Source organism: Anser anser, assembly GCF_964211835.1.
Source record: "Anser anser genome assembly, chromosome: 6".
In the NCBI taxonomy this organism is placed as follows: Eukaryota; Metazoa; Chordata; class Aves; order Anseriformes; family Anatidae; genus Anser; species Anser anser.
In genome coordinates, this window is record NC_139726.1 from 7,917,350 (window position 1) to 7,933,935 (window position 16,586).

The window sequence follows — 16,586 nt, forward strand, 5'->3', positions numbered from 1 at the left end:
TTCCTACACATTTCATCCACCTTTGATGGTCTCATATGTAGAGGCTTTCAGAAAGCAATAGCTGAATTGAAAATCTCAAGTTTTTTTCTTGTCTTATTCTACTCTTTATGAGCTGTAATTTGGAAAGGCTAAGTTGAACAGGCTAAAAGAAATTATATTTATTAAGACTCCATGTTGTCTTTAAAAGTATTTCTAAGCAACTTGCATGGTTGGGAACCTGTCTTTTTCATGCTGTTCTATTGATTCTTGCTGTTCTTTGTATTTGTGAACATCTGAGGTGATTCGTTTTGGGGGGCATCTGAGTTCAAAGTGTAAATCTTTCCTGACATACTTGAGTCCTGTGTAGTTACATCTGCAGGAGTTTGGCCTTTGTGCCTTTGCAGTAGGTGGTACGGTATCAGGAAAAGGCTGGTGCTCTCTTATGAATTTGATTTTTAATGTAAGGTATAGTTTACTGAACTAAACCAGGAGTGGTTTAATGTTGTTTAGTTAGGCTCCCATTAGCTCCCATTAGTACTTAGTTTTTTATAGACATTAAATTCACAAATAGCATTTTAAGAGAAAAATACACTAGAAAAACTTCCCAAGTCCTTCCCAATGCCTTCTCTCAAGGCATTGGGGCATGTTGCACAGAGTTAAATATAATGAAACTTTCCGAAAAAACTTTAATGATATACATATTTAGTGGTCACTTAATCAAAGGAATTATGTATCTTTCTGTACAGCAATAATATGCATCCTCACTAGCCGCTTAATCAAAATAATTATATATTTTAAACGTTTTTCATTCTTTTTATTGCTAAACAATTGTAGAATGGTGAGAGATAAATATCTTTTTATATCATTTCACAAGTCCTCCAGGTTTCATTTTAATGCAGAATGGTAGAAATGTCAGAATGATAAAAAGACAGAATGAAGTTTTTGATACCATACCTCATTCCAGATCGAACGGCTTGTTTAAGGTTATGTGAGCACGAGCATAAGCTATTCATTGAAATGTGTGAAACATTAACATGTCGGTAAAGAGACAGAAAAACTACCAGTTTATTTGAAGTTACTCAAATATTTTCTGAGATACAGAGCGCAAATCACTGATGAAAGGACCTTAAGATTTGTTGTCATATCAGCAGAAAGATATGAAGTAGAGAGGACCTCATCTGCTGCTTAGACCCAGCACAGTCAACAGTTGGCATCCTGGCTTCTAACACTGATATTGGCCATGTTATTTAACCCTGCTGTGCCTTTTTATTCACCTGTAAGATAAAAATATAGTATATTGTGTTAATGTGCATAATCACAGCACAAAAGCTGTGAACCTCAGACCTCTCACAACTACATTCTGGGATGAGGACTCACATCACTGATCTTTCTAAGGGAATAACCGTATTTGCTAGCACATGGTGAGTTATGATAACCAAAGCTAATCTGATCTGTCAGTTAGAAGAACAAACTCCACTTTGTGATAAATCATCCTTGGATTTTTATTGGTGTTGTTCACTACTGGGAAAATGTCTATACTTTGCAATGGATTTCCCAGATGTTGTGTGAATTGGAAAGGTACTGCTACTGCACGTGTGTTGTGAAGGGTAATTAATAGTGAAACTGTCACCAAACATGAACACATCCTCTGTTGCCATCAGTGGTGTACGTAAAACCTAGGGAGAATCTAAATTTATAGGTGAAAATGTTACGGTAAAGAAAATACTATTATTTATTGGTTCCATGAAGTTGGCATTTTACTTACAGAAAACCTTATCCACCCATCTTCCCAGGGCTTTTCCAGATGTTTGTCACAGCCCTGGAACTGTCTCAAATCTCCTATAAGATATGCAAAGAGGTGGAGCTATGAAGAGAGTGAAATAACTTCACATTATGTAGAGTTTGAGATTGGAATCCAGAGTCTGGTGGCCTAAAAAAGCCTTCACTGGGGAGTTTTAGAGGCTGAAAACAAATCGTGATAATTTCTGTAGTAGAAAAAAAAATCCTCCTCTTTTTAGCTTTCTTTCAGCTGCTGTCTGCATGCTGGACAGTACAGGTGGGTGTCTACTACAGCGCTTTGCGGTCTGAGCCTGAGAGTTTCCTGATGGGCTGCCTAATGTGAAAATGCAGGAGAACCACTATTTTGCATTGTGAGCAGTGGGCAAATGCTCACAGATGACAGACATGGCTTTCAGCTTGTGCTTCTCTGTATCTCTTCAACCCCACAAAAGCTGCCTCCGTTCATGGCAGAGAAATTCATGTAGCCATGTCAGCACGTACAGGTTGAAGCTGTGACTCCAAGTGGAACACAAACTTTTGGTTTTGGGTGGCATTACATTCCCGTAAGTACTTGAAAACAACAGTGGTTTGTCTGTATCAGGGTGCTTATACATACAAAATTAAATATGTGTTTGGGGGACCTGGTAGATGCATCTATTCACCTATCTGGGTGTTTGCAAATATGGAAAAACAAGTATTTGTTTAAAATATAGAAAACGGAGGGAGGAGTAAAAAATCGTTGCTTGAAATTGGAAATATTTGCAGTCTGGTCATATAGTTGTATGTAATCTTTCCAATGCTTTTAGATGTGCTGAAACACTGCAACTATTTCTGGTGCCTCCAGCATGAATAAAGTTTGAACTTATGAGCATATGTTTAAGCTGACATGAGAATTAGCTTTCGCTATGTGTCTGCTTCTATCCATTTATAGCTAATGAAAATATCTCCTTTCATAAGGTCCCAAATGTGTTACTGGGGAGTTGTAGGAGGGACAGTCTTAGCATTTGAAAAATCCTTTCCGTAGCCTGTAAGCAGCTTTTCTGTGAGGCTTAGTCTTGGACTATATTTTGTTTAATCCTCCTCCATGCCTGTAACTTACGAAATCTTACATGGGGCTGGTGATGGAAGACACCCATACAGTCCATATGGCATTTGTCTATCTGTCAACACAGAAATAAACATTACCACTGGTTTCTATTGCAGCTCAGAAACTTTTTGCTGTAGGTATAAGTTTGATGATTGAAATCTGTATGGCTGAAAGAGGCGATGGAAACGTTCCCAACTTTTCCTGGCTCCGATGGTAGTTAGAGCAGTTTCAGAGAAATGTCAGGTCTGCCATTGCACGATGACAGAGTTCAGGCTTGCGTGGGTGCAGTGATGTGCCAATGCTGAGGTCTTCCAAAATCCTATCCCACTTATCACAGGCTTGTGACATGTACATTATTTTCAGGATACCTTGAAAATTTCCAGTGGGGTTCAATCATCAGCGATTCAACTAAGTACATGTTGTGCTCAGTGCTTCAACCCTGTGTAATTTGCAAGTGGTGGTATGGGCTAGTGGAGAGAGCACATGGTTTGGTTCTCCACTTGAAGGAAGGGTCCTTCTCCACTCGTGTTAATAGGGCTTGAGACCTGATTCGTTTTGGCATGGCCTCGCAATAATTGCCTTCATCTTGCACAAGATGCTTTGTTTGTTTTACGTGCCGCTGTTGGGTAGATAGCTTGCCCTGCAGGCAAAAGTTTGAGTAGGCTCTGAGTGCTTTCGGAAGAGTGGCTTAGCATCAGCGTGTGGGCAGCGCACGGCTGGCGCAGTTTGGCTTTGCCACCAGCAAAAGCCCCGGGGCTGAGCGGGCTGCTCCGAGCCTGCGGTGGGCACGGGGCCGCGCTGGGGCTGCGGGAGGAGGCTTTGCCTTGGTATTCCTGCGGTGGTGAGCCGGGGCTGGCAAAAAGAATGAGTTAAACGTACCTCACAGGTTACATGGGCGTCTTTCTGTTGCTGTTGTAGAGGGTGTTAGTACTTTCTTTTCCAGCTGAAACGCTAAGGCTGGATTTTGTGCAATCTGTAGGCTTCGCCCAGCGCGCTGCTATAAGGCACGTACCAGTGTCATATCCTAAGCAGAACTGAAAACGCCGAGAAAACCCCTTGGGGTTTAGAGCCTCAACATTGCCCATCTGTCACTTCTCTTTAAAGTTTACTACGTATCTGTTTTCACTTCTCTCTTTGCTTTTTTTAAAATCCATTTTCAATATCTGAATTATTTGAAGAAGCTTGCATCCGTCTCCGGGCTGCCTACCATTCGAGGCCGTGCTCTGGTTCACAGGAGCGACAGGGCTGCAGCGAGCCCCTGAAGGGCACAGGGGGTGGGCAGAGCCCACCCTTCGGAGAGCTGCTGAATGAACTGACACCAGGTACAAGGATGCAGCGAACAGGAGCAGTTGTTTGCTGAGCTCTTTGTGTTTCTGACGTGGCCTGTAAAGCCCCTTTGATATTTTCTCTGTTTAAAAAGTCCAGTGTTTAATCTAAAATCTGGATTCGTTGTTTGTGAGGGGGAGGTATGCTTGTTTATTCTGAAGCCTTTTGGTAGCCTGAGGAACTCACCGTAAGGAAGAAGTCTCACCTTTGAACATCTCTGGGTCCTGTCGGAGTGGTGAGGGACCCGAGGTGCAGGTAGCTCCAAACCTGAGTTTGGGCGATATTTAGTCACGGTGCTTCACCGGAGTGCCTGGGCAGAGCGGGCAGAGGCTGAAGGAGCTGAGACACCACATGGGAACATGTTCCTTGGTCCACGATCGGTCTGTAGGGAAGGGTCAAGACAGCTCAAGGACCTGAAACCCAGGCCACGTCTCCAGGGAGGCTGTAACTAGAAATAGCAATGAGCAAACCTGAGCTGGAGACTGCCCGGGGAGAGGCAGGAAGCTCCACTGTCTCACAGAGAGGAGCTGGAATAAAATACCCACCTGAGAGTTCAGAATACACAGAGGAAGTTAAGCTAAAGATGCAGAAGGATCTGCTATTGATACTTTTGTCTATGGCTTTAAAAAGAGTCCCGTGCCTGCTGCATGGCATGGGAAAATGGAAAAAATGAAATACAAACTTCAACTGCTGCAGTAAGGCTCTGTAGAAACACCTCTCTGTAAGGCTGTAAGTCAGGATAAAGCTGCAGGAATTGTTGTGACATGTCTTTGAAATAACCACCGAGTACCGTCACCTCAGCTTGAGGGTGATGAAGAGGGAAGGTGATGGCACCTAGCAAAAGGTAGCAGCCAGCCTGTGGAAACATTGAAGGAAATAGGTCACGGGGGAAGGGGCTGGAACTGTCGTGCACCTTCCAGAGCTGCAGTGACTACGTGCTACCTGTCCCTTGGGGGGAGAGTCATAAACTGGGCTGTGGGGATGCGGCTGAGCATAGTGAAGGCTACAGAGAGTGTATATCCCCTGTGCTGGAAGGGGAATCGAAGATCAGGATTTATGGAAAGGCTTTTTTTTTTTTTTTTTTTTCTCAAGGAGAGCTTGCTCTGTCACAAAAAGGTTTTAGGTCTGGGGAGATCAAACACCTCTAAGCGATACGCTGCAGAGGACCACAAAAGAGAAGGAGTTTCCTCTGCAGTGAGACAGGGCATAAAGGCGTGTGCGGTACAGTGGGGAGCTGGTCAGAGAAAATCCCTTCTTTATGTGAAACCGCAGTGGCAAACTGTGAGACAGACGTCTCTCAAGGAAGGAAATCCATAAACCTCACTGAACAGGGTCTGAAAGCCCTTCTGGGGAAGGATATGTATGGGGAAGGTTCTGCAGAGTTGGAGGGATGAGAAAACTGGATGTCCGTGCCTCCTGGAATGGTGTATGTATGTGAGGGAACTTTAATTCCTGTATGGAATTAAATTCTGTTCTTGGGGGGGACCCCAGTAAAATAGCGTATGGCTTTGGTGCACTTGAACAGGCAGAACTGGGACAGGCACAAAATGGGCAAGTTTTCTGACCACGTCCCAGCATTGCTGGGGGACAGCAAAAGGAGCTGCCGATTTGTGAGGGTGATGGCCCTAAGAAAAGTGAGGGGACAGTCAGGAACTTGACAGCCTTTCAGGGAGCTGTCTACCCCTGCAGGGCCTGTCTCGCCAGAAACACAGAGAAAAAAAGCCAAAATAAATAATGTACGTTGCAGTTGGCTTGATTTCCTGGTATTCTTGCAACAGCACTGGGCAAATTACATTTTAAAAATGTAGGAATGACTGATTTTGTTTCAGGATGCAAGGACCCGTGGGTCATAAATTCAAGTCCTCAGACCCTGTTATCTAATTAATTTCATAAACTGCTCAACTGGCTTAAAGCTGTCCAGGTTTCCCATCCCGTTACGCTTCCTGGCAGGCTGTTTCAGAGTCTCACTTTTTCAGTGATTAAAAACATTCTAATTTCAGCTCAAATATATTTGTAGCCATTGCATTCATTTTGTTTTATCAGTCATTGACCTTAGCTTGATGTTTTCTTCTCCGTGTTACTTTTTCTCACTGATTCATTTGGGGAAGTCATACCCCTGTGAGCCTGTTCTCTTCAGCTCAGGAAGATAAGTTGTTCAGCCTCTGCTCATGACACAGATTCTCCGTTCCTCTAAACAACCTCTGAGCTGCCTCTTCACTGAATCCTCTGTGAGTGAGCTGCTCCTGAACACTGGTAATCGCAATTGCAGATAATATTCTAGATGAAATCTTGACAGTGCTTTCCACAGTAACATTAATATTTTATGTTCCTTAAACTCCTATATTCCTTGAACAGATTCTGGTCTCAGAGTGCCTCATTTCTTTTTCTGTTTAATGCTCTGAGAAATTTATCCTTAGTTTAGGGCTGGTGGAGTACTGTTTCCTTACTCTGACATTTTGTCAAGAAACTTTAAAAAGCTTCTATCAAACACAGGTTTCATTTATTTTTCTCCTGAAGAGAAAATCCATTTTCTTTTTTCTTTCTTTCTTTCTTTCTTTCTTTGTTTTTTTTTTTTTTTTTTTAATATATATAAATTGAAAGGAACACTGCAGTTTAAGAAACCTCAATTTTCTGTTCAAATAATGGGTGTAACAAGAATTTTAATGATGCTAACTAAGATGCTTCAGATGAGTCGACACTAAACACCACACTAAAAGAAAAGGGAAAAGAAATGTTCTTAAAGTGATTGGAAAATGTAGACTTGGGAACGGAGAGATTTAGAGACCATTTTTGCAGATTGTAACAGCTTGATAGTTATGTAAGATACACAGAATCCTTGACAAAACAGGTTTTTTAGCATCGGCCAGCAAGCAGCCAGAATATATGCGTGGGGGATAGCTATTCTAGATGTAATCGGCAAGTGCTTGATGTTGGAGTGGGTCCATCTAGGATAGTCGAATCGTAACCGAGAGTAGATAACCTTTCGTGGTTACCAGAAGGGGCAAAGGCACGGTTTGATGTGTAGAAATAGCCTTTCATAAAGCGCTTTATTTTTCTGCTTCACTTCCAAAATTTACATGTCCTCTGGAAGCCTCGTTCAGGGAATAAAACATGGTATTTCGCATTAAATTTACAGAGGCTCAACTGTTCTTGCATTCTTTAAAAGAATTTATACTAAATCTTTCTGGCATATAATGTCACTGTGGGGAGCGTTACAGATTGTGATATAACAATCACTTTTTAATTACTGCGCCATTAATTCAGGCTTCAAAGAGTCTAATTTATGGGGGAAAAGTCTGAATTATTACCCCATGCCACATTTGGTTAAACAATCCTTCCTAAAAAAAGTAGCAAACTGGGATACTAGTGAAGAAGCAGCAGCTTATAAGCTGCAGGAGCGCTGGCCATCGGAGCTCTGCAGTAAATCTGACCAAAAGCATATTTCACCTCCTTGTTTGACAGAAACTAGTTTGCTCTTTCCATTTTTGGAGACGCCACGGGTACCTAAAGCTTCTGAGTTCCTCTCCGTGCTGGTTTTGCAGTGACTTGACAGCTCAGGCGATGTCTCTGCTATCCCTGTCCTTCAGCTTCATGGCTGTCGACTTCTACAAACTCTTCTAATAGCTGCAAGGAAAACAACAAGTTTCCCCTGCGCTTAGCTGAGCTCTTTGTCAGGTTGCAAATATTTATTATTATGTTGCTTAGAAATCTATGTCCCACTGGGAGGTGTTTCTAATTGCCACGTGAAACAGTGTGCCAGCCAGTCCCTGTAAGGTTTTTGGATGAGATAGGCCTGTTATCCAAAATACCTGACTTTGAAGGGGAAACGACCTACTGAGTTCAATAATTCTGCTTAATTTTTCGGAGCGGTTTATTGGTGATGCTAATATGCAGCTCAACTTTATTCTCATTAATACTATTAGGCCTAAATTGAAAAACTCTGATTTTAGTGAAAGTTGAATCTCTATCCTTTCTCCCATTTGTAGTTGTTTATTATTATTTTTTAACTTTCTATAGAAGTAGAGCTGGAATTGCATATGAATATATAAACCCAGTAATTAAAATAAGAATTGTACTACATTGTTAATTTAAAAAATGAAATAGTAAGCACGTTAGGAAAGGAAATACAAGGATACTTGTATTGTGAACCACAAAAAGATTTGTTCTTTTGTGTAAAATGAATCTGATTAAGGTCAGCCTGTGAACAGAAATGGTTCCAATCTGCAAGTGAAAAACTGCACCACTGTCTGCACGAGAGATTAGAGCTGGCTTATTTTTATTCACATTTGGTCAACAGATGGTCCAACTATTCTGTGGGCATTCTGGCAATGTAGAAGTCTGCACATCAATGACAAAAAAAACCATCATACATCTAAGTAAAATGTCAGTGGGCACCTTGGTAGAATGAATACCTCACAGTGTCAGCTTCTTGAAAAGTAGCCTAGCTGGCTGACTTGAAAGGAGAAAACCTAGTAAAACCTCGTATTATTGCTACGTTAGCCAATACCATTCATTCTGATAAGACTGAAAGAACAGAAAGGCTACGAGGCAGACATAGCTTATATAAAAGATAATGTTATTGGCCTCTGGCCAGAGCAGTTAGCTAATATTTGCTGTCTCACTAGATTGTTACCTTAGAAATAAAATAAAATAATAATAAAAAAAGATATGCTGTGAATAATTCTGCTCAATTGCATTTGCTAAGAATGGTACACGAAAGTCATGTTTCCCTAAACACAGTAGGAATGAGCAACAGACGTTTTCTAGCCTGACACTCCTAGGAATATTGGCTCTTTTTTCAAGGTTGCAGTTTTGATGTACAGCTTATCTGGCAATATGGCATAAGGTATTCCTCCTCTCCTGCCTTCACGTCACCCTCACACCTATGCCACGGCAGTTTTCCTTTCTCCAGCCCCTCTTCCAGCTGTGTCTTCCAGACCTAGGCAGCTTACAAGGAGAAGAACAGAAAACAAAAGTGGGCGTCAGAAAAACTTGCATCCGCACAGCTAAGAAGCTGCACAGGGGTGAGAATTCGGGTGAAGGGGAGAAGCATGAGGAGCTGTGTGTGGATGGCACTCTGCAATTTTTGTCCTGAAACCCAGCCTCTTTATGGCTTGGCCATGACTGCTTCTCTGCTTGTGATCTCTTTCCGCTTCTTACCCGTACTCGCAGAGGTGAAACCAGCTGTAGTCCCACTTGCTTGATGTGTAGTTGGTCTCCCATCTACATATGGGGATGTAGTGACATCCCCATAGCCCACAGGATTTAATTTGCGATCTACCTGGAATGGGCCCCTGTGTTTCATAGGCACCTGCAGTGGTCCTCCTGTGTGGAGGGGCAGAATTCTCCGCTCTGTTCCGCCGCCATCCAGGAGGGGTAGCAGTTAACGTTATTCTCAGTCCTGATGTGCCGGATGAATGTATGAAGAGCAAAGGCAACCATTGATGGTAGCCATTAATACTTTGTAAAATGAAAGTACAAACCTTCCTTCTTTCTCTGATGGAACTGAAGTTGATTACGTTTTCATGAGATGGTAATACCAGATCGTAGCCTACACTTGCTTTTACATCCCTTTGAAAGGGCAAAGAGGGGTGAATGTATTCAAGCAGCTGTGCCTCTATAAACAAATGTACTGGCACACACTGCTGCACCTATAACATAGAGAGTAAATACTAGTAATGTATTTGACAGCTTGCCTAAATTGCACAAAACTGACAATTGGCTGGCAATACAACAGTTTATTTTGGAATCTGACTGATTTTGTTCCTAAATGACGGTAATTTTTTGATGGTGTTTGGTTACAGTGTTGACAAGGTGAGGTTTTTAGCTGACACTTGTTTTTAATTTTTGTAACTGAGCTACAGTAGGATTTTAACAATGCACCTAATTACTGTGCATATTCAAAAGATAAAAGAGTGCCCTTAATGTGTTATTCATAACATGGAGTATGAGAACATTATAAGGCCAGGATTTCCTTTAAATATTAATTTCATGGTAGCCATGGATGCATTAGGCTCTTCTAAAGAACAAAACCACTGAATGCAACTCTAAAATTTTCTTCCATATGGTTGACTTACATAAATGTTTTCATTCTCTAGAATGGAGGAGACAGTAAGAAATCTACTACAGAGCCAAGGATCCCCAGGCCAGAATGGAGAAGGAACTGTCAATATCATGAAGGTATATCAGGTATTAGTGACTTACTGCCTGTTTTCTTGTGTTAGAAAAGTTCTTTAAAACAAAAATCTCACTACTGAGATAAATGAGTCTGGCATTGTTTCCTCTATTTGTTATATCAGTTATGAATGTGTGTAAGTGGCTGTTGGTACCAGCTACATTTTTCCAGGTGTTTTCTCACCTCAGTTACAGGTTTTCCGTTTTTGTTGACATTATTATTTGCAGTTGTTGCTTCTCACTCACAGTTAGCAGGGGACAGTGAAACTAGTTTTGAAGGCTTTATTACAGTGTTTATTATTTTAATAAAGCCATATATTCTGGCATCCCTAAAAGACATAGATGTTTTTGGCAACTTGACCTTCAGACTGTGATGGATAATATTTATCAACACATATTCTTACTGGGTTTGAGATTTCCTTACGAATCTGCATAATTTCTTCTTACTGCTTGTAGTAGGTGCATATTACTCTCCTGCTGTAAAGGGAGAGTCTCAGGACAGATTATAGGAGAGCAATGATTGTAGAGGTTTTCAAAGGAATCAGGTCTGTTTATGCTGTTTATGAGAAATAACACTTTCCTAATGTACTGCTGTGTTCTGGAAGCAGGGAACATGAGGTGGTAGAAAGCCTTTTTTTAGTCTCTGGAAACGGGAAGATATACATCCCAGTTAACCAGATTTTCTGCACATTAGTTCTTAAAAAAAGCACCTAATGAAGGTCAGTCCTGTGTTTTCTCATTTTAAAATAGAATAAGCATTTTTAAAGGATATGAAATGCTGAAATAATATGTTAAAGTCTGCCACCAGGTAGCAATCCTTCTGATAAGAGATTTTTCATAAAATCGTAGTTACCTTAGTCCTTTCTAGCAACCGATGGATCAAATATACAGCTATACAGCTAAACAGAAAAGTATACTGGAGAGTATTTATCACTGTAATTGAATTTTCATTTTAAGTTGGAATTGAGGGGAAAAGAATCTTTAGGTTAACCTTCCAAAATAATCAATTTTTCTTGTTAAAATGATAGCCTGTAAAATTTAATTTCAGGATGAATTAAACTTTTTGTTGAACTCATGATAGAACCATTGTGCTTTCAGAAACTGGTTATAAAAGCATCTATATTTTACTCACTGCCCTTTGGGATGTGAAAATGGAGCTCAGTTCCCTCCTGTTGGTACAGAGTTTAAATCAATGTTTCCTCCTCACTCCTGCCGCTATACAGTGGGCATTCTGAAGTGGGCTTGGCTTCCGTCTCTGCCTTGGGTGGATTACATGTTTGTCTGTTTATAACAGATGCTGGAATGACTTTATTACCTGCTTTTCTGTGTACTGTTTTACCCTGGAAACCACATTAAGGTGGTACCACAATTTGTTTTTAACTTCTTTGACGTTTTGTGTTGTGTTTGTTTTTCTTTGAACTTTGAAGAAAAGTAGGAAAGTATTTTTGTTTCAGTCAGACTGAGGGTTTGGGTGTTTTCTAGGTTTCTTTTGGGAACAAAACCAGAAAAATACTAGCCATGTGGTCTTCTGAGATCTGAAATTTCATGTGCTGCTGTCCTAGAGCAGAGATAAACTCATCATTCCCATTTCAGTACTTTTATATATTTTTTTTCCTTTGTGTTTTATTTGCATTATAATTTTTGAAAAGAGAAAGAATTTGTTGTTTATTTTTTTTTCCGTTCTTTGGGGCATAGACATTTGTTGTCTCCTGCCAGCCAGCAGAATGGGTACCATGGTGTGTTTGATGTACAGTCAGTCTCATGCGCTTATTTTCAGTCCAACAAAAGAAAAAGTTCTGCCCAGTTAGTAACAAGAACGATTCCTATTTCCTTTCAGCTCTAGCAAACAGCCTCCTCCACCTAGCAAAGTGCTCTCTAACACTTTTTTCCCTTCTTTCTGGACGTGGGCTTTTCTTTGAATCTGCTAGGTAGTAGTCCAGGTTTATTCCCCAGACAGAGCCTAGCTCTCTTTTAGAATCACAGAATTATTTAGGTTGGAAAAGCCTTCTAAGATTATCAAGTCCAACCATTGACTGTTAACCTAGAGTGAAGCCACCTCCATCCCAGGACCTTCAAGGACCCATATGCCTGTTATTCCGGAGTTTTTTTTTAATTGTGTGCTCCACATTGCATAGCAGCTTTCTTCTCTTCCTGCTCTCTTCTTGTTCTTGGGGAAGTTTTACTGTTTGTTTTAATTTGGCTCATGGTATGCAAGTCAGCTTGCAGTTCAGCAATTTTCATCTCCTCCTTATTGCCAATATGTTGTTTGCCTTGCTTATGAATTTCTTTTCCCAATTTGTGACTCAAAAGCAATGGTTTTTCCTTTCCTGAAGGAAAGTCTACTGCAGCTAGTCTACTGCATCATATACCAGTCTGTGATGAGTAAAATAGGTATAAACATGGAACATTTCCATGAATGTTGTGGTTTATTCTTCCTGACATACCTTTTGTTCATGTTTTATGCCAAACTTTTGAACAGTTTGTTTACTGAAAATGTTAACGAATGGCTCTATTCACATGCAAAAGAGAGCATTTCTACCCTCCCGCTGTTGTGTAGGCTAGAGGTGTTTGTTTGTTTGTTTGTTTGTTTGTTACTCAGTCACCAGGTAAAAGCTATGCAGTGATTTTGGCAACGATCACATGTAATAACAAAAGTTAATACTTGAAAGACTCATTGAAACAAATAGTTGGCAACAACTCTGCAATCTAAAATGTTCATAAAGTATTTTAGCATTGAGAAACATTAATAAAGTATTGTATGAATAATGGATATGTTACTGAAACAAACTGTGGAAATCATGGACAAACATATCATTGAAATGTATGATGAATTTTATTGCAGATACTAAGTCCAGGTTTGGCAAGAGGCACAAATATTGTGACAGAAACATTTCATTTATACCTTTTTTCAAATGTGCTCGGACAGGTTTTTGATATATTTATATGGGTAATTCACAAATGGAGGTAGAACTTGAAAGTACAACCTAGGTAATGTTTCTTTATACCCTGATGTATTCAGCTTTTTGGGAACATGACAACCATATTGTCATCCTGTATTTGGGAGTGAACTATAGATGTGAGCTAACACATGAAAAAAGATTTTTATGACATGAATAGCAAGTGATATATATATATTTATATACACAAAACGTATTGGATATATAAATATTACCATTGTTTTGAAAGCTATCCTGTACAGTCAAGCAGCTACCTTATAGAATGTATTGGCAACTGTTCTTTGTAATTAGTATGATATGTTCTGCGCCCAGTGCTCTAGAGGATTAGATTTTACTGCTGTTTCACAGCCACGTATTTTGTAACAAATGAGGACATGTACTAGGAGATCTCCAGCGTGACATATCAACATATGTCCCATATTCTTTGACACCATGGTAAGCTACTTTTAGTGTGTGAAGCCTGTTCACATTAATATCTGAATAGTCATAAAAGATACCTCTGTGCAATAAACGCTGTTGATCTATTGACCGTTGTCTACATATTTGTTTTTTACAAATCTAATTATTGTTCTGGGATGTATGAAATTGAGTTCTTATTATAATATCAATACGTCTGACTCCAGAATAAATATTGTTGCTAATGAACATTAAATGTTGCATAGTGTTTGTGTTAGAAGAATAATAATAAGATAGAGCCCAGAGCGTGCAGTATTATTGCAATATTATGTTAGGTCTTGTCAGGATTCTTACTTGAAGCAAAATATTCTAACCCCTTCTGTAGAGGTAGCTGCCCTATGGGAATTTAATTTGCTGGACTTACAGATGGACGATGTGATTTCTTTGGGGTAAATGACTTCAGAAGCGGGATTGTAAATAAAATTCATTGTTATCATTCTGCATAATAATATCTGATGGAAAATTTATAATGAATGCTCACATAAACGTAGATAAGAATGTGTTGTTTGAATTGATGTGAAGCATCGTGCTTCTTTCACTTCTTATAGTGTACTTGACTAAAAGGCTCTAGTATATAAGAGCTTTTAGGTTGCTTCCAAGAGGCATTATCCACCTACATTAAGACCATGAAAGGCCAAACCAATACCTTATGTAGTACTTTTATTGTCATTCAACATGCTAATACTTTATCTAAGAGGGAAAATGATCCCCAGAAATAATTGTGAGCAGTACCTGAAGCCAAGAAGTTAAAACGTGCACCACTGCAGACTTTTCTTCCTAGTGTTGTCCTTGTCTTCTGGATATCAAAAACTAGTCTGTTCCCTGCCGGGTCGCATTACTGGATATCTAGACTCTTACCTGATTACAAATCATGCAAACAAAGTCTTTCAAGTTTTCTTTGAACTCCTTTTGACTTTATCTGTCACCACGTAGTAATCAAAATAGATGAGGAAGAGTGTTTGTTGTGAGTTTATGATTTGTTTCAATTCAGGAACTGTCAATATATGCACTGAAGCTCAGAACAGACGTGGCACAGTCACATCAGAGAGGAGAGGAGGGACGACAATCTGCTGTTTAAAGCACTGCATTTGGGAGACTAGATTTTGATTCCTTCGTTTGCCACAAATGTCTCCATTTCCTTGGACAAATACACTTTATCTGTCCATCTTTTACTTTGTCTATAAAAAGATGGTAACAACATGCTATTTAATCTCAGGTATGTTTAAAATGTCATCAGTATGTATGAACTGCTATTTCTGGTAACAGGAACTCTTATAAGTACTGAGCCAGATAATGAATAGAAAAAGAAAAACAGACTTTCGATATTTTTTGGTAATCTTGAAAAAAGGCATATTTCTCCCAAAGAGTTTGCTTGGCATACAAATACTTCTGATAGGAAAGGAGTCAATTTTGAAGTGGAGCTTGGATGGTCTTTGAGTAGAGTTGTGACTTACTTAAAAATGTGGAAGTGAGATTTGCTCGTTTTATGGAAGTGAGCACTTGTGACTAAAACCTTGCAGCCTTTTCTGAGCCCCACCGTGCTTCTTGGAGATTTGCTCTCCAAAAGAACACTGTTGTGAGGAGCAGGCACGGTCTTTTGCTCGGTGGGATCTGAAAACCTGGGTTTTACACAGCCCGAAGCCCATACCAGTCTAACATCACAGGCCCTGTCATCCCTGAACTTCTGTGCTAGGAAATTTGTTGGGAAGAAAATTCCCATGCTGTGGTCAGTGCTGTTGAGTCATCACCAAACGAAGTCTGGTTGAGAGACTGTAGTGGGATGCTTTGTAGTGGGATGCTTCAGGTTTCTTTAGCCCAGGGTGCAACAGAGAACAGCAGTGTGATTCCTTCCAGTTCTTTCTGGTAGAGGTATGTGTCCTGTCTCATTTCTGTTCCTCTGCCCACTTCTGCACCCGAAGCGACATCAAAGTGGTAGCAGACACTCTGAGCAATTGCAGCCTGAGCATTTGGATGGGCTCTTCTTGCCGAGTAAGAGCTGGCTGGGTGATGGTGGTTCAGCTCTGGTCTTCTCCTCAGTCAGAGGAATGACAAGATTTTGGGAAGGAATGACTTCCGAAGAGTCTTCTTAGATTTCTGTGTGCACCACGAGAAGAAGTGTGCAGCCCCATGGGGGAGGTCTGTCAAGATTGCAGGACATCACCACCAGCACAGTCATCTGCTTCGCTGCAGTAGCTTTGAACAAAAGAAAGTTCAGTTCCTTTTCCTGCCCTCTTGCTGGTATAAATATGTGTACACGCTCCTGCTTTAATGAAAAGTAGGAAAGGAGATAGATGAATATTTGTCAAGAGTGTTAATATTGATAACTTCAATATGAAGATAAAACAGTGCCAATTCTGCAAGCCCTCCAGCTCTTGGTCATGAAGGCTGCAGTGTTTTGCCGATTCCTTTCTGAAGAAGGTGTCAGCAAGGTGTGACTGCATGGGTGATGCAGGCACATTTCAGGTGGCATTGTTGGGCAGATCAGCCCAATTTTTTGTCTGTGTTGTGTGGAACAACAAATGTGGAACAGTTGTTGTGGCTGGCACTTGTAATTTGCACAGCCGTTGGTGTCAACAGGTCTTTCAGGAGAAGAAAAATTTTATCTTTTGGCAATATAATTTTATCGTAACACAAAATTATGCAAGTTTGATGTTCAGGCCGCTGATACGTAACATTTTATAGAAGGGGCATGGTCATGAATTGAAAAAAAGGCAGTAGTTGAATTCCCTAGCTGAAATCCACATAGGATTTTTAATGCTAACTGCTGTTGCAGAGAGAGGAAATATATCCTTAAAATTAAACTTACATCTCTGCATTGGAAGGACACA

General features: G+C 40.3%; 1 protein-coding gene across 21 annotated transcripts in view; it reads left to right on the plus strand.

Annotated features, from left to right (window-relative positions):
* The window catches only part of NCKAP5 (NCK associated protein 5), a 439,736-nt gene that overhangs the window by 291,348 nt on the left and 131,802 nt on the right, over window positions 1-16,586 (plus strand). For 19 of the 21 annotated variants that reach the window (XM_083841922.1, XM_083841921.1, XM_083841907.1 and 16 more), the window contains one exon: window positions 10,270-10,360. The exons of 1 other annotated variant lie outside the window; for it this stretch is intronic. In XM_083841922.1, the coding sequence (XP_083698048.1) occupies window positions 10,270-10,360 (91 nt within the window). Of the gene's footprint in view, window positions 1-10,269; window positions 10,361-16,586 lie in introns of those variants that run through there. One more of the 21 variants, XM_083841918.1, reaches the window with a different exon arrangement.